General features: G+C 44.4%; 2 protein-coding genes across 3 annotated transcripts in view; one reads left to right on the forward strand and one right to left on the reverse strand.

Annotated features, from left to right (window-relative positions):
* Window positions 1–6,871, reverse strand: part of DCTN4 (dynactin subunit 4) — a 41,192-nt gene extending 34,321 nt beyond the window's left edge. Inside the window, exons 1-2 of one of the 2 annotated variants that reach the window (XM_056516904.1) lie at window positions 6,587–6,871; window positions 38–108 (exon numbers count right to left, since the gene is read on the reverse strand). In XM_056516904.1, the coding sequence (XP_056372879.1) occupies window positions 38–108; window positions 6,587–6,721 (206 nt within the window). In that variant the 5' untranslated portion in view covers window positions 6,722–6,871. The remainder of the gene's footprint in view (window positions 1–37; window positions 109–6,586) is intronic. The other variant, XM_056516903.1, reaches the window with a different exon arrangement.
* The window catches only part of SMIM3 (small integral membrane protein 3), a 41,293-nt gene continuing 24,565 nt past the window's right edge, over window positions 6,686–23,413 (forward strand). The window contains exons 1-2 of the mRNA XM_056516906.1: window positions 6,686–6,745; window positions 21,822–21,900. The gene's annotated coding sequence lies outside the window, so the exon portion shown is untranslated. The remainder of the gene's footprint in view (window positions 6,746–21,821; window positions 21,901–23,413) is intronic.

The raw sequence follows: 23,413 nt of genomic DNA on the forward strand, positions 1-23,413 counted from the left end.
TCAAATAGTCACAGAGAAATAAGGCACAACAACAAACCTGTTCTTCTTCAGCTTGGCCTCAGCCGATGGCATATTCTCTAGACAGCTGGGACAATAGTGAGAATCCACCTGAAGGATAGAACGGGAGACCGGTCAATGTACGGCTTGTATACTGATAACTGTATATTATAGTGAGAGAATACGTCACCTACACAACAACAGGACCTCTCATTTACACCTTAGTTTGGAAAGCAATGTTTAACCCCCACCTTTAACCCCTTAAGGACTCAGCCCATTTGGACCTTAAGGACTAAGACAATTTTATTTTTAAGTTTTCGTTTTTTCCTCCTCCCCTTCAAAAATTCATAACTCTTTTATATTTTCATCCTCAGACTAGTATGAGGGCTTGTTTTTTGCGCGACCAGTTGTCCGTTGTAATGACATCACTCACTTTACCATAAAATGTATGGTGCAACCAAAAAACACTATGTGTGGGGAAATTAAAAAGAAAACCGCAATTTTGCAAATTTTGGAAGGTTTAGTTTTCACGCCGTACAATTTATGGTAAAAATGACATGTTTTTTATTCTTTAAGTCAATACGATTAAAATGATACCCATTATTATATACTTTTATATTATTGTTGCGCTTAAAAAAAAAAAAATCACTTTTTAACCAAATTAGTACGTTTAAAATCCCCCTATTTTGATGACCTATAACTTTTTCATTTTTCCGTATAAGCGGCGGTATGAGGGCTCATTTTTTGCGCCGTGATCTGTACTTTTTATTAATACCATATTTGCTTATACAAAACTTTTATTACATTTTTTATTAATTTATTTTGGAATAAAATGTTATAAAAAAGCAGCTATTTTGGCCTTTTTTTCTTTTTTAACGTTCACGCCGTTCACCGTACGGGATCATTTACATTTTTCGCGAAGCACAGGCGAAACGTACGTTGGGGTAGGAGGAGGTAGGTGTGTGGCTGCATGGCAGGAGGACTTTATGGTGTCCCATTCATTTCTCCCTTGGTGACTCTCTGTTTATTGTACTCTTTCCCATTTAGGACATTCTTTGATGTGTCACTGTTACATTATTTGTTACTCATATGTTTATAGACATTTTTCAATAATATCCAGTGACCTCTTCCATGTTTACATTTGTACTTTCTATGGTACACCAGTTATTCCCTGTACTCCATGTAGGGCTACACCACTTGCCTGCTCCCATCTTCTGTGACTGCTATTGTAGTGCCTCATTTTATCCTCTTTTTATTATTTTTATTGTATGTATTTTTTGCATATGTGTTAATAAAAGTCATTTTACATGATCTGGTTCTATTTTGTTGGTAGTGTTATGTTATAGCGGACCAGCCGTGGTTTCTTTACTTAGTTGCTGTGTATGTGTGAATTACATTTTATTTTAATAGTTCGGATATTTACGCACGCGGCAATACCAAATATGTATATAAAATATATATATATTATTATTTTTTTTTGTTTTTTTGTTTTTTTTTTTTACACTTTTTGGGGGTAAAATAGGGAAAATGGGACAATTTACGTTTTTATTGGGGGAGGGGGGTTTTCAAATTTTTTTTTACTTTTTTTACTTTTATTTTTACACTCTTATAGTCCCCATAGGGGACTATTTATAGCAACCATTCGATTGCTAATGCTGTTCAGTGCTATGTATAGGACATAGCACTGATCAGGTTTATCGGTCATCTTCTGCTCTGGTCTGCGGGAAGGCAGATCAGAGCAGAAGACTCCCGGAAGGCAGCGGAGGCAGGTGAGGGGACCTCCGTCTGCCGTGCAGGATGATCGGATCGCCGCGGCAGCGCTGCCGGCGATCCGATCATCCTGTTAAGTGACCGCGATGCTGCAGATGCCGTGATCTGTATTGATCACGGCATCTGAGGGGTTAATGGCGGACATCCGCGGGATCGCGGGTGTCCGCCATTACCGGCGGGTCCCTGGCTGCGATCCACAGGCGGGACCTGCCGCGCATGATGCCGGCATCGCTCCCATGCCCGCGGTTATGCGCAGGACGTAAATGTACGTCCTGGTGCGTTAAGTACCACATCACCAGGACGTACATTTAGGTCCTGCGTCGTTAAGGTGTTAAAGCTCAGTGTTTCCTAACCAGTGTGCCTCCAGCTGCTGCAAAACTACAGCTCCCAGCATGCCCGGACAGTCAACAGCTAATGGTACCCGTTAACCCCTTTTAGCCCAACTAAGCCCATGTCAGCTGTGCCCTCTCGCAAATAAGTGTACAGTTGTGTCCAATGGGTGGCACAAATGCTGCACCCACACTATCCATAGGCAACAACTGGAGAAAGTAGTTCCCTCCACTGACAGCTGTTTCGCCCTTTGATGCCACAGTTGCTAATAACTGCGGCATCTAGGCGTTGGGACAGACGGGTATCTCGCTCCCTCTATCCGTCGATTGGGTGCCATGGCAGCCTGGGCTTGACCGGAGGCAAGAAATAGTAAATACTTGTATTCACCATGGGGGAGATTTATCAAAACCTGTGTAGAGGAAGAGTGGTGCAGTTGCCCATAGCAACCAATCAGATCACTTCTTTCATTTTTAAAGAGGCCTGGGAAGTGATCTGATTGGTTGCTATGGGCAACTGCACCGCTCTTCCTCTACACAGGTTTTGATAACTCTCCCCCCCCCCCCATGAAGTTCGAATTCGGAGACATCTGTTTTTAGAACTCTGTATTGTGCTGTTACTCTGTAATTCCTCTTGGAAATGAGTGAATGAACGGTCAACTGGGCGTTACCATTCCGCTTGACAGGATAGAGCAGTGGTCTCCAACCTGCGGACCTCCAGATGTTGCAAAAGTACAACTCCCAGCATGCCCGGACAGCCGTTGGCTGTCCGGGCATGCTGGGAGTTGTACTTTTGCAACATCTGGAGGTCCGCAGGTTGGAGACCACTGGGATAGATTGTCTAACACTGTCAGTACTAACTGGACAAGGCCACAACAGTATAGGGACACGCTCCTAGCTAGAAACACCCAGTTGCTATTTTGTTACAGATAAGAATAAAAGAGGAACAACAGAGCTAAAATAAGAAATGCTCCAGAATTGTTCTATTATGGGGGACGCAAGTGTCACTAACCAGTCAGATCCTTTCTAAAGGTCCTGTTCACATCACTATTGTATTGCTTGGTCACAGGGATGTGGAAATCCTATCGCCCGATGCCCGGGACATGAAGTTCCGGGCAGGTGAATTTTTCAGGACTCTAGCCCGGGCCGGACCTGAAAGCCCCCCGACATGTATGACGGCGCTCAGACTGTATGGAGTGGGCTCCTGACTCGAGCCCGCTTCATAGCAGGCATTAGCTGTGGTGCCAATAATAGCCAGCAAGCAGAGATTGCGGTGGCTGCCGATTAATCCTATAGATCGCAGCTGTAAAAGCTGACAGAGGCATCTAAAAGAGGCATGGTGGGCTAGTGGGGTGGATCATCCCCCCCGCAGCGTGATCGAAGGGGGTGGGGGCGATCCACTGTGGAGGTAGCCGGAGGGCTTACCTCTGGTTCCCTGGTGTCCGTGGCTCTGTCATTGATAGAGTCTGGCTGGACCAGGCTTTATTAATGGAGTGCAGAGCAGACAGATCAATGTAGTTCAATAGAACTGCATTGATCTGTATCAGAAGGAGAAGTATCATGAAGAAAAACTTATCCCCTATCCGAAGGATAGTTGATAAGTTTTAGATTTGGGGGGGGGGGGGGGGGCCAAGCGCTGGGGCCTCCCGCGATCTCCTGTTTGGAGCCCCAGTTCTCCAGCACAGGAGCGTGTCACGACCCCCGCCCGAAGTGGAGGCCACCACACCCCCTCCATTAAGATCTATGGGAGAGCCATTCGGCAATCTTCTCTCCCATAGAGATTTATGGAGGGGGCGTGGCAGCCTCCGCTTTGGGCAGGGGTCGTGATGCGCTCCTGTGCTTGAGAACTGAGGCTCCAAACAGAGAGCAGGGAGCCCCAGAGCTCGGACCCCCTGCAATCTAAAGCTTATCCCCTATCCTTCGGATAGGGGATAAGTTTTTCTTCATGATACGTATCCTTTAATGATTCCTCCTAAAAGTCCCCTAAGTGTTGAAAAAAAAGTTTAATAAAAGTTTAGACACACATTAACCCCTTCCATATTAAAAGTTCACCCCCTTTTTGTATGTAAAAAAAATAAATAATAATTTAATCATATTTGTTATCGCTGTGTTTAATTGTCTGAACTATTAAAATATAACCTTATATATCCTGCACGGTAAAGGACATAAATGTAAAAAAAAAAAAATTATACCAAACCCAAGAATTGCAATTTTTATAACATCTCACAAAAAAGTAAAAAGTGATTAAAAAGTCAGATCAATACCAAAATGGTACCAATACAAGCAGCAGATTATGGTGCAAAAAATTACTTCTCATACAGCCTGGTATATGAAAAAAATTAAAAGTTACAGGGGTCAGAATAAGGCTTTTTTTTTATTAGTAAAATGTGATGGAAACTCTACAAATCTGGTATTGCTGTAATCAGGCCGACCTAAAGTATCAAAATAACATGTTAGCTTGACCACAAGGTAAATGGCGTAAAAAAAAGAGAAACCCCAAATTTGAAAAATTATTAAAAATGTTATTTCAATTTCCCCACCAATATTTTTTTTTCTGTGTTTCGGAGAATATGCTATGGAAAAATCCCTTCTTCTTATCTGGCCAGCAAGCTCAGGTACAGGGGCTCTCAGCGGGTTTGACGTTCTCCTGAAATCCTCTGCACTGTGCTTACTGAGAGCCTGTGTGCAGCAGCGCCTGCTAGCAGTGAAGAGTGACGCTCCTGACATCACTCCTTAGTGCCCGCAGCCACCGCTGCTCTCTGTAAGTGCAGCGCAGACGACGTCAAGAGAACGTCAAACCCGCCGAGAGCCCCTGCACCTGAGCTTGCTGGCCAGGTTAGAAGAACAACAAGGGGAGGAGAAAATTGGTGGATCACATGGGGCAAGGTGGGGGATGATTTGGCACAGGTGTGGTAAAGGGATTGTGATGAATTTGCATAGAGGGTAATAAAGGGGGAATGAAATGGCATAGGTGGGGGAGGGATCAAGGGGGAATTATGTGGTACAGGGGGCTAAGGCTGCATTCACACCACGTTTTGTACATACAGGTGCTGGATCCGGCGGGGGGAGGAGGAGGTACAAACCGGGCGCTCCCGTACATCAGCCGGATCATCCTGTCACTCCATTTATTTTAATGAGCCGACCGGAGTCAAACAGTGACTCCGGTCGGCTCAGTTTTGACCCGTATGCGGTTTTGGACCGGACCTAAAACCGTAGTATACTACGGTTTTAGGTCCGATCAGGAAACCACATACGTGTCAAAACTGAGCTGACCGGAGTCACCGTTTGACTCCGGTCGGCTTATTAAAATAAATGGAGTGACAGGATGATCCGGCTGATGTACGGGAGCGCCCGGTTTGTACCTCCTCCTCCCCCCGCCGGATCCAGCACCTGTATGTACAAAACGTGGTGTGAATGCAGCCTAAGAAGGGGATTATTTGCCAAATGAAGTGGCATGGAGGGATCAAGAGGGGAAATAAAAAAGTACAGGGGGGGGGGGGAATGAAATGGAACAGGGAGGTGATAAGTGATTAAATGACACTGGGAGATTCTACTATATTAATGCTTTTTATCATGTTTACACCCTGGAGTGAGTACAGGACAGTATTCGTTAATTTAGAAAGATTTTGAGCCTTTTTCCCCCCAATTGTAGACATCTCAATAGACAATTTTGTTCCCCATGAGTGTTCGCAATTGGAAGATTCCACCAAAATAAGTGCATATTCCTTACTCCATTTTTTTTCTTCTAATTTTCCAGGAGAAAAAATAAAAAAAAAGATAAAAAACGTCTTTGGCACGGTGCCACTGGGCGTCGGGGCATGATGGGAGTTTTGTAACAGTTGAAGATCAGAACATGATGGGAACTGTAGTTCTTAAAGGCTGGAGAGCTGCAGGTTGGTAAGACATGATGGGAGTTGTGATGCTGTAATACAGGAGGCCTATATAATTTATCTGACAACACAGAACAGCAGCTCAGTCATTCCATAGAAGTGTCCAGACCCTAGAACAGTGTTTCCCAACCAGGGTGCCTCCAGATGTTGCAAAACTACAACTCCCAGCATGCCTGGACAGCCAAAGGCTGTCCAGGCATGCTGGGAGTTGTAGTTTTGCAACACCTGGGAGGCACCCTGGTTGGAAACACTGCCCTAGAATAATGATAATATTAGTAATAATGACAGGAATAATCTAGGCCTCAATCCACGGCCTTTCCTAAACACCCATCCTGAAGCCGGTGCTGTATCATCCCAGCTAAGTGACAGTAAGTGACAGGCAGTCGACCAATCAGCTCTTAGAACTTTCCGACAAGTAACCAATCACAGCGCGTATGCAGATAACACGCCCCGTCCACAGAGGCGGGCATATCTGATTGACAACTACGACTAACCAATCAAACAGCAGCCTGAGCAGCTTCCTGAGATTCTATTGGACGGTATCAGCAGACATCAGTTATAATGAAGCCGGATGGAAGATAAAGCTTCGGATGGCCGATTTACCTCGTGAGAGACGCATTCTAGGGAGCGGAGTTCGCTGCAGTAGCGGCAGAAGTACAGCTGAGATAGAGGGGCCCGGATTTCCTTCTCGCCGTGAACCAAGTACAAGACTCTCTCCAGCTGCAGCAGAGACGCCATTTTGCCGAGTGCCCCTCCCTCGAGGTCACGTGACTAGGGTGGCTCTTGCTTCTTGATCTTTTTGGTTACGTAATATCTCTAGGTCACGTGATTTCTGAATTTTTTTTTTTCCCCCCTCTCTTTCTCTCTACTTTATTGACACCTTTGTGAACAAAATCATTTGATTTGCTGATCAGTCACCGCTTTGTCATTTTTGTTCACTTCAGTCACTAAGGCTGCGTTCATACGGCCGTCTAGACTCGGGACGGTCTCCCGTAAAAAAAAAAAAAAAAATACATGGATCTGTTATTGTTCAGTTAATAAACCCAAAAAAGTTCTGAGCATGCTCAGAAGTAAAAACGGATCAAAAACGGATTGAACAAACAGATGCCATTAACCCCTTAAGGACCGGGGTTTTTCCGTTTTTGCATTTTCGTTTTTTGCTCCTTGCCTTTAAAAAATCATAACTCTTTCAATTTTGCACCTAAAAATCCATTTGATGGCTTATTTTTTGCGCCACCAATTCTACTTTGTAATGACGACAGTCATTTTGCCCAGAAACGGGGAAGAAAAATCATTGTGCGACAAAATTGAAAAAAAACCCCGCTGTTTTGTAACTTTTGGGGGCTTCCGTTTCTACGTAGTACATTTTTCGGTAAAAATGACACCTTATCATTATTCTGTAGGTCCATACGGTTAAAATGATACCCTACTTATATAGGTTTGATATTGTCGCACTTCTGGAAAAAATCATAACTACATGCAGGAAAATTTATACGTTTAACCCCTTAAGGACGGAGCCCATTTTCACCTCTAGGACGAAGCCCTTTTTGCCAAATCTGACCACTGTCACTTTAAACATTAATAACTCTGGAATGCTTTTAGTTATCAATCTGATTCTGAGATAGTTTTTTCGTGACATATTCTACTTTAACTTAGTGGTAAAATTTTGTGGTAACTTGCATCCTTTCTTGGTGAAAAATTCAAAAATTTAATGAAAAAATTAAAAATTTTGCATTTTTCTAACTTTGAAGCTCTCTGCTTGTAAGGAAAATGGATATTCCAAATAAATTTTTTTTTGGACTCACATATACAATATGTCTTCTTTATGTTTGCATCATAAAATTGACGAGTTTTTACTTTTGGAAGACACCAGAGGGCTTCAAAGTTCAGCAGCAATTTTCCAATTTTTCACAAAATTTTCAAACTCGCAATTTTTCAGGGACCAGTTCAGGTTTGAAGTGGATTTGAAGGGTCTTCATATTAGAAATACCCCATAAATGACCCCATTATAAAAACTGCACCCCCCAAAGTATTCAAAATGACATTCAGTAAATGTTTTAACCCTTTAGGTGTTTCACAGGAAAAGCAGCAAAGTGAAGGAGAAAATTCAAAATCTTCATTTTTTACACTCGCATGTTCTTGTAGACCCAATTTTTTAATTTTTACAAGGTACAAGGGGTAAAAGGAGAAAATGTATACTTATTGTTACGCCGAGCGCTCCGGGTCCCCGCTCCTCCCCGGAGCGCTCGCAACATCCTCGCTACTGCAGCGCCCCGGTCAGATCTACTGACCGGGTGCGCTGCGATACCGCCCCCAGCCGGGATGCGATTCGCGATGCGGGTGGCGCCCGCTCGCGATGCGCACCCCGGCTCCCGTACCTGACTCGCTCTCCGTCGGTCCTGTCCCGGCGCGCGCGGCCCCGCTCCCTAGGGCGCGAGCGCGCCGGGTCTCTGCGATTTAAAGGGCCACTGCGCCACTGATTGGCGCAGTTGGTCTAATTAGTGTGTTCACCTGTGCACTCCCTATGTATACCTCACTTCCCCTGCACTCCCTCGCCGGATCTTGTTGCCATTGTGCCAGTGAAAGCGTTTCCTTGTGTGTTCCTAGCCTGTGTTCCAGACCTCCTGCCGTTGCCCCTGACTACGATCCTTGCTGCCTGCCCCGACCTTCTGCTACGTCCGACCTTGCTCTTGTCTACTCCCTTGTACCGCGCCTATCTTCAGCAGTCAGAGAGGTTGAGCCGTTGCTAGTGGATACGACCTGGTTACTACCGCCGCTGCAAGACCATCCCGCTTTGCGGCGGGCTCTGGTGAATACCAGTAGTAACTTAGAACCGGTCCACTAGCACGGTCCACGCCAATCCCTCTCTGGCACAGAGGATCCACCTCCTGCCAGCCGAATCGTGACACTTATATTTGTAGCCCAATTTCTCTCGAGTAAGCACATACCTCATATGTCTATGTAAAGTGTTCGGCGGGCGCAGTAGAGGGCTCAGAAGCGAAAGAGCGACAAGGGGATTTTAGAGAGTACGTTTTTCTGAAATGGTTTTTGGGGGGCATGTCACCTTTAGGAAGCCCCTATGGTGCCAGAACAGCAAAAAAAAAAACACATGGCATACCATTTTGGAAACTAGACCCCTTGAGGAACGTAACAAGGGATAAAGTGAGCCTTAATACCCCACAGGTGTTTCACGACTTTTGCATATGTAAAAAAAAAAAAAAAAAAAAATGTCACTAAAATGTGGGTTTCCCCCCAAATTTCACATTTTTGCAAGGGTTAATAGCAGAAAAGACCCCCCAAAATTTGTAACCCCATCTCTTCTGAGTATGGAGGTACCCCATAAGTGGACCTGAAGTGCACTACGGGCGAACTACAATGCTCAGAAGGGAAGGCGTCATATTTGGCTTTTTGAGAGCAAATTTTGCTCGGGGGGCATGTCGCATTTAGGAAGCCCCTATGGTGCCAGAACAGCAAAATAACCCCCACATGGCATACCATTTTGGAAACTAGACCCCTCACAGAATGTAATGAGGGGTACAGTGAGCATTTACCCCCCACTGGTGTCTGACAGATCTTTGGAACAGTGGGCTGTGCAAAATTTTTCATTTTCACGGACCACTGTTCCAAAGATCCGTCAGACACCTGTGGGGTGTAAATTCTCACTGCACCCCTCATTACATTCCGTGAGGGGTGTAGTTTTCAAAATGGGGTCACATGTGTTTTTTTTTTTTTTTTGCGTTTGTCAGAACCGCTGTAACAATCAGCCACCTCTGTGCAAATCACCTCAAATGTACATGGCGCACTCTCCCTTCTGGGCCTTGTTGTGCGCCCCCAGAGCACTTTGCGCCCACATATGGGGTATCTCCGTACTCGGGAGAAATTGTGTTACAAATTTTGGGGGGCGTTTTTCCCTTTTACCTCTTGTGAAAATGAAAAGTATAGGGCAACACCAGCATGTTAGTGTAAAATTTTTTATTTTTTTACACTAACATGCTGGTGTAGACCCCAACTGTTCCTTTTCATAAGGGGTAAAAGGAGAAAAAGCCCCCCAAAATTTGTTAGGCAATTTCTCCCGAGTACGGCGATACCCCATATGTGACCCTATTCTGTTGCCTTGAAATACGACAGGGCTCCAAAGTGAGAGCGCCATGTGCATTTGAGGCCTGAATTAGGGACTTGCATAGGGGTGGACATAGGGGTATTCTACGCCAGTGATTCCCAAACAGGGCGCCTCCAGCTGTTGCTAAACTCCCAGCATGCTTGGACAGTCAATTGCTGTCCAGAAATGCTGGGAGTTTTTGTTTTGCAACAGCTGGAGGCTCCATCTTAGAAACACTGCCGTACAATACGTTTTTCATTTTTATTGGAGAAGGGGGGTGGGAGGTGCAGTGTACGTGTGTATATGTAGTGTTTTACTCTTTATTTTATGTTAGTGTAGTGTAGTGTTTTTAGGTTACATTCACACTGGCGGCAGATTACACTGAGTCTCCCGCTAGGAGTTTGAGCTGCGGCGGAAAATTTGCCGCATCTCAAATTTGCAGCGGGGAACTCACTGTAATCTGCCGCCAGTGTGAATGTAGCCTGTACATTCACACGGGAGGGGGGTCAAAACTACAACTCCCAGCATGCACTGACAGACCATGCATGCTGGGAGTTGTAGTATTGCAACAGCTGGAGGCACACTGGCTGGAAAACCTTGAGTTAGGTTCTATGACCTAACTCAGTATTTTCCAACCAGTGTGCCTCCAGCTGTTGCAAAACTGCAACTCCCAGCATGTACTGATTGCGGAAGGGCATGCTGGGAGATGTAGTTATGCAATGGCTGGAGGCACGCAAGTACAACTCCCAGCATGCCAAGACAGCCTTATGCTGTTCCTGAATGCTGGGAGTTGTAGTTTTGCAAGATTTAGAGGGGTTCAAGTTGTAAATCACTGTCCAGTGGTCTCAAAACTGTGGCCCTCCAGATGTTGCAAAACTACAACTCTCAGCATGCCCAGCCAGCAAACTGCTGTCTGGGCATGCTGAGAGTTGTAGTTTTGCAACATCTGGAGGGCTACAGTTTGAGACCACTTAGTGATCTGCAACCTGAACCCCTCTAAATATTGCAAAACTACAAGTCCCAGCATGCCCACACAGCAAACAGCTGTCTGGGCATGCTGGGAGATGTAGTTTTGCAACATCTGGAGGGCCACGGTTTAGAGACCACTGTAAACTGTGGCCCTCCGGATGTTGCTAGGCAACAACTCACCTAGCAGGACCCGGAAGCCGCCGCCGCCGCACGTGGGGGATCCCCGCATGGAGGATCGCGATCCGGGATCCAGGTAGGGACCTTCGGCGCCGACCCTCCCTGGACGGTTCCCCCGTTTTGCCCGGACACCGATAGGTGGGCAAAGCGGGGGAACCGAACTTTAACCCCCCCTCCCCCGGTCTGCTATCGGTCGGTCGCTCGGCCGACCAATAGCAGGGATAGGAGGGGTGGCAACCCTGCCACCAAACTCCTATCCCTTTAGGGGGATCTAGGGTGTCTTGGACACCTACGATCCCTCTTATTTTCCGGGTCACCGGGACCCGGAATCGCGCAGATCGCAGGTCTGAATTGACCTGCGATTTGCGCGCTTCGCGGTCATGGGGGGGGTCTCAGGACCCCCCTCGGCGATGTGCCGGGATGCCTGCTGTTAGATAACAGCAGTCATCCCGGCCCGTTCACCGCTACCGGTGACACGGCGCTCCCGGAACCCCGCGACATACATGTACGTCGCCGCGCACCGAGTGACACTTCCCGGCGCCGTACATGTACGTCGCTCGTCGTGAAGGGGTTAAAATTGTCATCTTCTGACCCCTATAACTTTTTTGTTTTTCTGTGTATGGGGCGGTATGAGGGCTCATTTTTGTGAGCCGTGATCTGAAGTTTTTAACGGTACCATTTTTGCATTGATAGGACTTATTGATCTCTTTTTATTCATTTTTAAATGATATAAAAAGTGACCAAAAATGCACTATTTTGGAGTTTGGAATTTTTTTGCGCGCATGCCATTGACCGAGCGGTTTAATTAATTATATATTTTTATAATTCGGACATTTCCGCACGCGGTGATACCATATATGTTTATTTTTATTTACACAGTTTTTTTTTTTTTATGGGGAAAAGGGGGGTGATTCAAACTTTTAATAAGGGAGGGGTTAAATGATCTTTATTCACTTTTTTTTTCACTTTTTTTTTAGCAGTGTTATAGCTCCCATAGGGACCTATAACACTGCATACACTGATCTTCATCATTGATCACTGGTTTCTCATAGGAAACCAGTGATCGATGATTCTGCCGCATGACTGCTCATGCCTGGATCTCAGGCACTGAGCAGTCATTCAGCGATCGGACAGCGAGGAGGCAGGTAGGGGCCCTCCCGCTGTCCTGTAAGCTGTTGGGGATGCCGTGATTTCGCCGCGGCTATCCCGAAGCGCCCACTGAGTTAACCGGCAACTTTCACTTTCGCTTTTAGCCGCAATCGGCGCTACACGCTATTAGCGGCGGGTCCCGGCTTCACTATGACGCCGGGCCCGCCGTGATATGATGCGGGGTTACCGTGTAATCCCGCGTTATATCACCGGAGCAGGACCAAGGACGTACCAGTACGTCCTTGGTCCTTAAGGGGTTAAAGGCTTATCCGTTTTCCATAGACTTGAATGTTAAATTTACTATATCTGTGTTTTCCTTGACGAAGAAAAAATACTGCATGTGCCGTTTTTTTCTGCCGTCAAAAAAACGGAAATGAGTGCAGACGGGTACAAACGGATGTAAACGGATTGTAAAAAAAATCCCATTAGCATGAATGGGATTTTTTTTAAAACCGTTTTTTAATCCGTTTACTGCTTGCAAAAACAGAACCGAGACGGGGATTAAAAAACGGGGACAGATGGCCGTGTGAACGCACCCTAAGGCTACGTTCACACGGCCGTTGTCCCCTGTTCATATTTTCTCCGTTATTGCCTCCTAAATGGACCATTCTAATAACGGATGCAAACTGATTTGTAAAGGGATGCCATTTAGTGGCTTCCATTTGTATCAGTTTTTCACTAAGGCCGCTGAGTGCAGTTGAAACGCGTCACCTTGTCATCACCCACTGTTACTGCTGAATAAAAACCGCATTTCTTGATATCCTGCGCTGGACAATCCTATTTCTTTCTACAATTATATGGACTGAGGTCCGGTCCTGTCCATGAGCAGGAGGGGCGACTGAGTGAGCTGTGCCGCACCTGTTGCATCTATCAGTTTTTCATCTGTACTGGTGCATAACTTCAGCGTGGGTCCAGGCCGCAGCCTGCGCATAATTTATATTTTATAGCTGCGTTCGGAAACAAACTGACTCAACTTGTTTGCGTTTTTTGGGGGGTTGAAAAAATTGGTCCCTTATTTTTTACCCACAAAATACTGCTTTTGTGGTGTTTATTATTTTTTTTCTTTCTAAAAAAAAATAGTGTATTTGTTTTGGCGTTTATTTCTTTGGTATTTTGTCCTTACAAGTCATGTGATTTATATCATGTGACTTAATTCCATCCTGCCCAGGCTGCAAAAAAAGAGAAAACAAACTTTCACTTACCTTCCTACGTTCCCCCGGAGCTCCGCAACAGCTGATCGGTCGGCTGGGCTGTCTACTTCAGTCTTCCCTTAGCCCAGGACGTCACACGGCGCTTCAGTATATCACTGGCCGAGGCGGGACATCGCTGCGGCCGGTGATGGGCTGGGCTGAAGCGCCATGTGACGTCCCGGGCTAAGGGAAGATGGATGTAGACAGCCCAGCCGACCGATCAGCTGTTGCGGAGCTCCGGGGGTACGTAGGAAGGTAAGCGAAAGTTTGTTTTCTCTTTTTTTTGCAGCCCAGACAGGGGGTGGGGAAAAAACAAAAAAAAAAACGCCAATATCCATACACACATGGCGGTTTTTCAGGCATTTTTTTCCTCCCATAGAATTCTAATTTTTGTTGAATGTCCACCCAGAAAATTTTTGTCGGACAATCCACAAACAGCAGGTGGCAGCAGAACATGCGGGCGCTAGGACTGCTCGGAAATGCTTTGACTCCATAGACAGCAATGCATTTCCAAATGGATTCTGCTGAAAGAATTGACATGCCCATAGCAGAATACCATTGAAATTTTTTTTTTTACCAGATTCTTCTCAGAAATTCTGCTTTGTGAACATGGCTTGTGGGACAAAGAAACGCCACGACTCCATTAAGAGCGCCATGTCCTCAGCATGATGGGATTTTTGGAAAACTGCAACTAAGCCCAAACATGGCAGAGGGTCTGGCGTTTCATATGTCCCTATTGACTCAGAGCTAACAACTGGTCACAGCCATGGGGCCAGTATGGCTTTTTTTTTTTTTTTTTTTTTTTGGGGGGGGGGGCGCACTGTACAGTTCCTGACACGGACAGAGGTGTCAGCAGAGAGCACTGTTGTCAGACTGGAAGGAACTTCACAAATTTCTGTGTAGTATATCTGTAGTATGACACAGCTAATAAGTACTGGAAGGGTTAAGGTTTTAAAATAGAAGTAATTTCCAAATCTGTTTAACTTTCTGGAACCAGAAAGTTCCCCTTTAACTATCTCAACTAATTTATTTTTCCATCTGCAGAACCATATGAGGGCTTCTTTTTCTCACAACTAATTGTAGTTTGTAATGATGTGTGTGTGTGTATATATATATATATATATATTTTTTTTTTTAATCTATGGCACAACTGTTAGGATCTATTTCTCCCTGTGATCAGTCAACTCCAGCCGTGTTGATTAGTAGACAGATTTAATGCACATGTATCGATACAGGTGGATGTTCTCTTACAAGCAGAGAAACAGCTCCGCAGAAGAAAATCATACCCCAAAATAGATTACAGCCCATTTATATGGCAACACTCTAAGTGTAAGCTTATTGGCTAAGGAACCCCAGTGGATAATGGTGGATAACTTTATTACCAATCACAGGGTTCCTTTACACTTTCTTCCTTATCATACAAAAAGCTTGTTATCCAACAAAAGCCTCATTATTTACAAAGGTCATTTGAATAGTTTTCCACCTTCTGAGCACTGGCCAGGACTAGGACAGTGGTTAATTGAAACTAGATAAAACCGGCCAACACCATCTAAAGTTAGACATATATATATATATATATATATATATATATATATATATATATATATATATTACAGGAATATGGGTGCACTACTGTGGTAGATGTATACATGTATACAATGACATTGGCTATCCCTCAACACTGATGTTAAAATTGAGACATTCGCCAGTGTATCCTTATATGAAGGACACACCAGAGCCCGCACACCAACGCCAAGGTTTCTCAAATTGGTGCGAGACCTAACGCTAATCCTACCTGTGCTTGATAAGCAAAACAGGGGCCAGTGGGCAATTATGGCAGCATTCGGTTGACTCACAACTTCCTCCCAGATACCCTCCAGCGTGACTGAGCACACATGCAATGGGAGGAGGGAGGCAAGCTGCAAGCCCCACCTGAGTTGGCTAATATGGGTGCCTGGCCTCACAGGTGCTACCTTAATGCTGCCTTGTAGATATTCAAGGCGCATTAATGTTGGAGTTTACACACCTCCAAGGGTATCTGGAAGGAATCTGGAAGGAAGTTGTGAGTCAACCGAATGCTGCCGTAATTGCCCACTGGCCCCTGTTTTGCTTATCAAGCACAGGTAGGATTAGCGTTAGGTCTCGCACCAATTTGAGAAACCTTGGCGTTGGTGTGCGGGCTCTGGTGTGTCCTTCATATAAGGATACACTGGCGAATGTCTCAATTTTAACATCAGTGTTGAGGGATAGCCAATGTCATTGTATACATCTACCACAGTAGTGCACCCATATTCCTGTATTGTATTCTAATTGTTACACATCCACACCGTTTATCTGGTGTAGGATTCTATTGTGGCACTTGTAGTCCGCTGCAGGCATCCTCCATTGTATGCATTTTTATGCTGGGGATCATCCTTAGCAACGGACTACAAGGGCAGGATCTGCTCCCCCAGTATAAATGCACAACCGCATTTGGGGTTGAGCACCTCCAGCCATTTGAGACCACGTTTTTTGTTGTTTGTATATATATATATACTACAAGCCCGGGCTTGCTGGGAGTTGTAGTTTTGAAACCTCCGGAGGTCCGCAGGTTGAAGACCACTGCGGCCTTCGACATCATCCAGCCCCCTCTCACCCCCTTTAGTTCTGTATAGTACTCACCTCCACTCGGCGCTGGTCCTATCTTCACCGGGGGCGCCTCTTCTCTGCGCTTCCGGCCCGGAAGAGAGGCGTTGCCTTGACAATGATGCAGAAGTACGTTGGCAATGAACGCACCTCTGCGTCGTTGTCAAGGCAACTTGACTATTCTGAGGCCGGGCCCGAAGCGCTTAGAAGAGGCCTCCCCGGTGAAGATAGCAGCCCGGAACCACTATCCCACCGGACGACCTCCTCTCCGGACAGTCCTGCAGCACCGGACCAGCGCCGAGCGGAGGTGAGTGCTGTACAGAACTAATGGGGGGTGAGAGGGGGCTGGATGATGTCGAAGGCCGCAGTGGTCTTCAACCTGCAGACCTCCGGAGGTTTCAAAACTACAACTCCCAGCAAGCCCGGGCAGCCGATGGCTGCCCGGGCCTGCTGGGAGTTGTAGTTTTGAAACCTCTGGAGGTCCGCAGGTTGAAGACCACTGCGGGTGGAGAGTTCACTCGAGTATAAGCCAAGGGGGGTGTTTTCAGCACGAAAAATGGTGCTGAAAAACTTGGCTTATACTCGAGTATATACAGTATGTATGTATATATATATATATATATATATATATATATATATATATATATAGATATATAGATATCAAAATTTTACCCAGCGGCGGGACCCCGCGATCAGACATCTTATCCCCTAGCCTTTGGATAAGGGATAAGATGTATTAGGGCCGGAGTACCCCTTTAATGATACCCATGGTTATATGTTTTTCTATTGTTGTTCTGCTTTTAAAAAGCTCAAAACTTTTTTTAAACAAAATAAGTGTACAAAATTTCCCTATTTTTACCCATATAACTTCATTATTTTTCCATATATGGGCCTGTAAAATGTTTGCCAAATTTTTTGCCACAATGGTCTGTAGAGTTTTTGATACCACTTTTGGGTATATGTGGTTTTTTGATTACTTTTTATTCATTATTCTTTTTATTTCTGGGATATGATGTGACCAAAAATCAGCTATTTTTGACTTTGGTATATTTTCATGTTTACGCTGTTCACCGTACGGCATCATGAACATTATGTTTTAATAGATGGCATATTTCCACATGTGGTTATACCAAACAAGTTTATATATATATATATATATATATATATATATATATATATATATATATATATATATATATATATATATAGCAACAGAAGAATGCAGCAGCACACTGCCAGCACAAGGATATAGGTGCAACATGAATATGCAGTTAAAACATGGAGAGCTATACAGCTATGGTGTAATAAATGCAAATGTGAAACTATGAAATAGTGAGGCACTTAGCTCGCAAATTTGTCTCCGCCGGCGGTCAAATAGCTTGGACCGTCCCACCGCGATAAGGTAGCCTCCTGGGACGGACCCTACACTGTGAATATGCCTCTGTGTGAACAGTTCAGTAAGCATGGCAGGATCTGGAACATCCAAGACACCTTATATACACACCTGATAGAGGTGGGTGGGGTGCAAGGCCAACATGGAGGTAGCCACTCCCCCGTATGTGCAATACAGACAAAGAGTAAGTCAGCCAGCACTTTAGTTGATACCAAACTATTATATGGACCTGGCCTACAGGTGCACGCTACTAGGCTAGATATACAGCAACAGAAGAATGCAGCAGCACACTGCCAGCACAAGGATATAGGTGCAACATGAATATGCAGTTAAAACATGGAGAGCTATACAGCTATGGTGTAATAAATGCAAATGTGAAACTATGAAATAGTGAGGCACTTAGCTCGCAAATTTGTCTCCGCCGGCGGTCAAATAGCTTGGACCGTCCCACCGCGATAAGGTAGCCTCCTGGGACGGACCCTACACTGTGAATATGCCTCTGTGTGAACAGTTCAGTAAGCATGGCAGCCTAGTAGCGTGCACCTGTAGGCCAGGTCCATATAATAGTTTGGTATCAACTAAAGTGCTGGCTGACTTACTCTTTGTCTGTATTGCACATACGGGGGAGTGGCTACCTCCATGTTGGCCTTGCACCCCACCCACCTCTATCAGGTGTGTATATAAGGTGTCTTGGATGTTCCAGATCCTGCCATGCTTACTGAACTGTTCACACAGAGGCATATTCACAGTGTAGGGTCCGTCCCAGGAGGCTACCTTATCGCGGTGGGACGGTCCAAGCTATTTGACCGCCGGCGGAGACAAATTTGCGAGCTAAGTGCCTCACTATTTCATAGTTTCACATTTGCATTTATTACACCATAGCTGTATAGCTCTCCATGTTTTAACTGCATATTCATGTTGCACCTATATCCTTGTGCTGGCAGTGTGCTGCTGCATTCTTCTGTTGCTGTATATCTAGCCTAGTAGCGTGCACCTGTAGGCCAGGTCCCTATAATAGTTTGGTATCAACTAAAGTGCTGGCTGACTTACTCTTTGTCTGTATTGCACATACGGGGGAGTGGCTACCTCCATGTTGGCCTTGCACCCCACCCACCTCTATCAGGTGTGTATATAAGGTGTCTTGGATGTTCCAGATCCTGCCATGCTTACTGAACTGTTCACACAGAGGCATATTCACAGTGTAGGGTCCGTCCCAGGAGGCTACCTTATCGCGGTGGGACGGTCCAAGCTATTTGACCGCCGGCGGAGACAAATTTGCGAGCTAAGTGCCTCACTATTTCATAGTTTCACATTTGCATTTATTACACCATAGCTGTATAGCTCTCCATGTTTTAACTGCATATTCATGTTTCACCTATATCCTTGTGCTGGCAGTGTGCTGCTGCATTCTTCTGTTGCTGTATATCTAGCCTAGTAGCGTGCACCTGTAGGCCAGGTCCATATAATAGTTTGGTATCAACTAAAGTGCTGGCTGACTTACTCTTTGTCTGTATGTATGTATATATATATATATATATATATATATATATATATATATATATATATAATATATTTATTTTTTTGTAAAATGTGAAAAAGGGAGGGGGATTACATTTTTGGGGGAGGAGAGGCAGTTTACATTTATTTAGGAGTTCTCTGGGCTAACAAAAAAAAAAAAAAAAAATGTATCCCCTATCCTAAGGAGAGAGGATAATTGTCAGATCATAGGGGATCTGAATACAAATCCCTTATGGTGCCCGGACTCTCCTCTTGAATGGGGCGTGTTGACCACTGCACCAAGCTGTGGCCATCACGCCCCCTCTATGCATCTCTATGGAAGAGCTGCATTCGCGTATCTCCAACTCTCCCATAGAGCTACAACTCATATATACAATAGAGGTAATATGCAGACCTGTTTATAGAATTCCCAGCAAATATATAAAAAATAATAGAGGGGAACCGCCTAAAAATTTATTTTTAATGATATGCGTTAAAATCCACCACAAAGAAATAGTAATACGTGATTCCCAAATAATAACTATATTTAGCCACGCCTCACATCCAATGATGGGATATGACTCTGCCAATATATATGTTGCAAGGCTCACACAGCAAATTTGCTATCACATAAAGAGTCATAGGTGTCCAAAACACCCCATCCTTATTAGCAAGATGTTGATATAAATTAATCAAATAGTTCCAATAATATACCCTGCAGCATGTTATAATAAATATACTGCAACAGCTATACACACTCTCCCAACGCGCGTTTCTGTCCTCCTGTATAAACCATGCAACAAGGGGGACGTCCTCAGGGGATCAGGCGGTAACTCACAGATGAGGGTATACCAATAAATACACACGCAATATGTCAAGCACAGTTACTATGACGTTAGTATTTGTCCAACTCTGACATAGCAACAATATGTTACTTAATAAGACTCAAAAATAGTATAAAATGACACCCCAAATGCCATATAGTCCGCAGTCGGCTGGTGGGCTCCCATATGTCCGGAGCGCTCACCACTATATAAAGCATGGACGGGTGCACATGTCGCCAAGGATGGTTTGTAATCCTGTCAAGCCTGCAGTGGCAGGTCTCCGGGTCCAGTTTCCCCGCGTGGCGCTACGAGAGTGTGTATAGCTGTTGCAGTATATTGATGATTACATGCTGCAGGGTATACTATTGGAACTATTTGATTAATTTATATCAACATCTTGCTAATAAGGATGGGGTGTTTTGGACACCTATGACTCTTTATGTGATAGCAAATTTGCTGTGTGAGCCTTGCGCCATATATATTGGCAGGGTCATATCCCATCATTGGATGTGAGGCGTGGCTGAATATAGTTATTATTATTTGGGAATCACGTATGATTATTATTATTTCTTCTTTGGGGGTAATTTAACGCATATCATTAAAAAAAAATTTTTAGGCACTTCCCCCCCTATTATTATTTTTTTCTCTCCCATAGAGCTTCATGGAGGGGGCATATTGGCCACAGCTTTGTGTGGTTATTCAGGAGGGAGGAGGGCCAGGGGCCACGTTATTCAGGAGGAGGGCCAGGGAGCCATACAGAAGATCGCGGGGCATCCCAGTATAGGGGATACATTTTTCTATCCTTCTGTACTCCTTTCATTTTGTATGTCCCAACAGGGGAGCATTTATAGCATGCTTCTAGCTAATACTGTTAAGTGCTATGCAGAACCCCCCACCCCCTGCATGACAGTGAAAGGGAATGTGTCCTTAGGCAGTCACAGAAAAAATCTACAAAGCACATATCAATACTGGCAGGTATCAAGAATAATAGCAAATCACCATTCGATGACTGGAGATGGAATGGATGATGATACAAGCGAGGATGGCAGTGAGGACTAAAGTAAATGATAAACAAGAACAAATACATGGACTGCTCTTAAGCAGATAACCAAAGATCATTCCCTGAACTCTATTCTAACACCAAGAAAACTTAAAGGAGTACTATGACGCTTTTTATTATTAGTCCTCCGGTCCCAGACGTCTTCCGCTTCCTGCGGGTAGGTGAGTCTCGATGCTCTCAGCGTATCACTGGCCGCAGCAATGTCCTACTGTGGCCGGTGATATGCTGAGAGCAGCGTGACTCACCGACCCGCAGGAATCGGAAGAAGATAGGGACCGGAGAACTGTATACCGATATCAGAGCAACAGGGGAACGTAGGCAGGTGAGCTAAAGTTTATTTTGTTTCGTTTTGCAGCCCGGGCACCGAGGATTAATACTAAAAAGTGCCATAGTACTCCTTTAACCTTACTGTTCCCGTAATATCTGATGATAACCCTAGACTAACTCTAACCAGCAGCAATCTCCAAATACTGTAACAAACTGAAGAACGGGGAACTAAACTAGAACAAGATACTAGTGTGATCTAAAGACTAAGGGTTCAAATTGAGAGAAAGCACTACAATCCACACCAAACCGCAGAAGTCAGATATTTCTAAGTTAACCAGTAGTTGCTCCTTTCTGAGCTATCTAGGGCAGGCGGTCAAGATGGCTGATCCAGAGCAATGGATTAAGTGTTGAACTGCCCGAAATAGACTATTAGGAACAGACAGAATAACAGAAGATTCGTGTTATTTGTAACATCGGTATTTATTTTAAAGTCCTGTGTCTATATTTATGATGGGATCTGGCCTTATGGGGTCATGTCTGGGGTGTATATGTTTGTTTTTTTACAGTCAGAATATTTTTTTTTTAAAGGCCGGGCTGCAGTAATCATAGACTACATAATACTGACTGACTCCAAGGAATTTTTAGATCACTGCCACGATTGAAGAAAGTAAGTGTGTTTACAAGTACGTAGCAGAGAGTTGCTGCATATACATTTCTCCTGTGTATTGGCAATGGTTCACCAAAGGTGAAGATCTACCTAAACATGTCTATACATGGAAGCAATTACAGATTCTCTGTAGACATCTGCTTGGCTATGTTTTTTCTGGACTGTGTTACCCTTGGGATTACAGGTAAGGTTGATTAAAATTGAATCATCTACATTAATCTACTACATTTACTAATACTTGTTTACCGATCCAAAACACCTCAAAATATGCTGCTTGTACCAATACAATGCATAAATAAATGCATTGTGCATTGCTATTATTCTGAACAAAGTGGTGGGAAAAGTTATTCAGCTTTTCACAGTGCAACATGAAATCTACCCAACCGGTTGGGTGTTCACTTTGGGTTCATGCGGCCTCTGCTTGTAATTTAACATCTGTTTGGACCACAGCTAGTTTTCCAGATTCCCCTGCATACATACATACATGCTTTGCTGAGAGCGCCAGTGTTTTTAGTAAAGAAGAGGGGAATAAGCCGCTGCCAGACAGCTCTGTCAGCATCTGATCCCTCATGGGAGCATGAGGGATCAGAAATGGCATGTTGAAATCCATCTGCCACGGACAAGTCGGGACAACCCCATATGCAATATATAGTTGACCCTGCCAAAATCAATGGGTTTGGTCAGCTTTCATTTAATGTGTATACGTACCAAACATCCTACCTAACAGCAGAAACCACAAAAATCTCTGCTATAAAATCTGTTTAAATAGATAAAAGGAGGAAATCCGCAAGACATTAACAACCAGGATTTCCTTAATGATTTAAAAAATGGTTTAGATGTATGCCAAAACGTATTCTGGTACTATGACAACCAGTAATATACTTGACACAGCTGAAACTAAAACAACCCATGGAATAAGTGTAATAATGCAGATGGAGCTGTTGGTGAATAAAAGAAGAACAAAAAAACATTGAACTTTTCACATATTTTTAGCATTTTTCCCAAAAAATGAAAAAACATAAAAACATACCTGTACCACAAAATGCCTCCACGGACAGAGACAAACTTTTTAGTTTCAACCTTAGCATAAAGGTGACCTGCCTCAGTCATTAACAACATGGACGACACAGCTACAGGGGGATCAGGGCAGTTAAGTATGCTGGTTTTTATATGTTTAAAGCACCTTGAGGCCACTGTAGGAAAAAAAAAAAATTTATATCCCGGAATACCCCTTTAACATTGAAGCTTAGAGATTAGCAGTACAGAATGAAACATAGTAAACAACACAGGAGATGTGCATATGTGTAGAGCTGGTAGTAGTAGTAGCAGTAGTACAGAATGGAATTTGATGGACAAGGTATTAGATGTGCGGCTGTGTAGGGAAAGGAGATGTAGTAGTAGTACATGGACAACGCAGGAGATGTGGGGCTAGTAGTAGTAGCAGTACGGTATGGAACATGATGGACATTGCAAGAGATGTGCTTTAGTACAGGGCTAGTAGTAGTACCGTATA

The sequence above is a fragment of the Hyla sarda genome, chromosome 4 (genome assembly GCF_029499605.1).
Source record: "Hyla sarda isolate aHylSar1 chromosome 4, aHylSar1.hap1, whole genome shotgun sequence".
NCBI classification, from domain to species: domain Eukaryota; kingdom Metazoa; phylum Chordata; class Amphibia; order Anura; family Hylidae; genus Hyla; species Hyla sarda.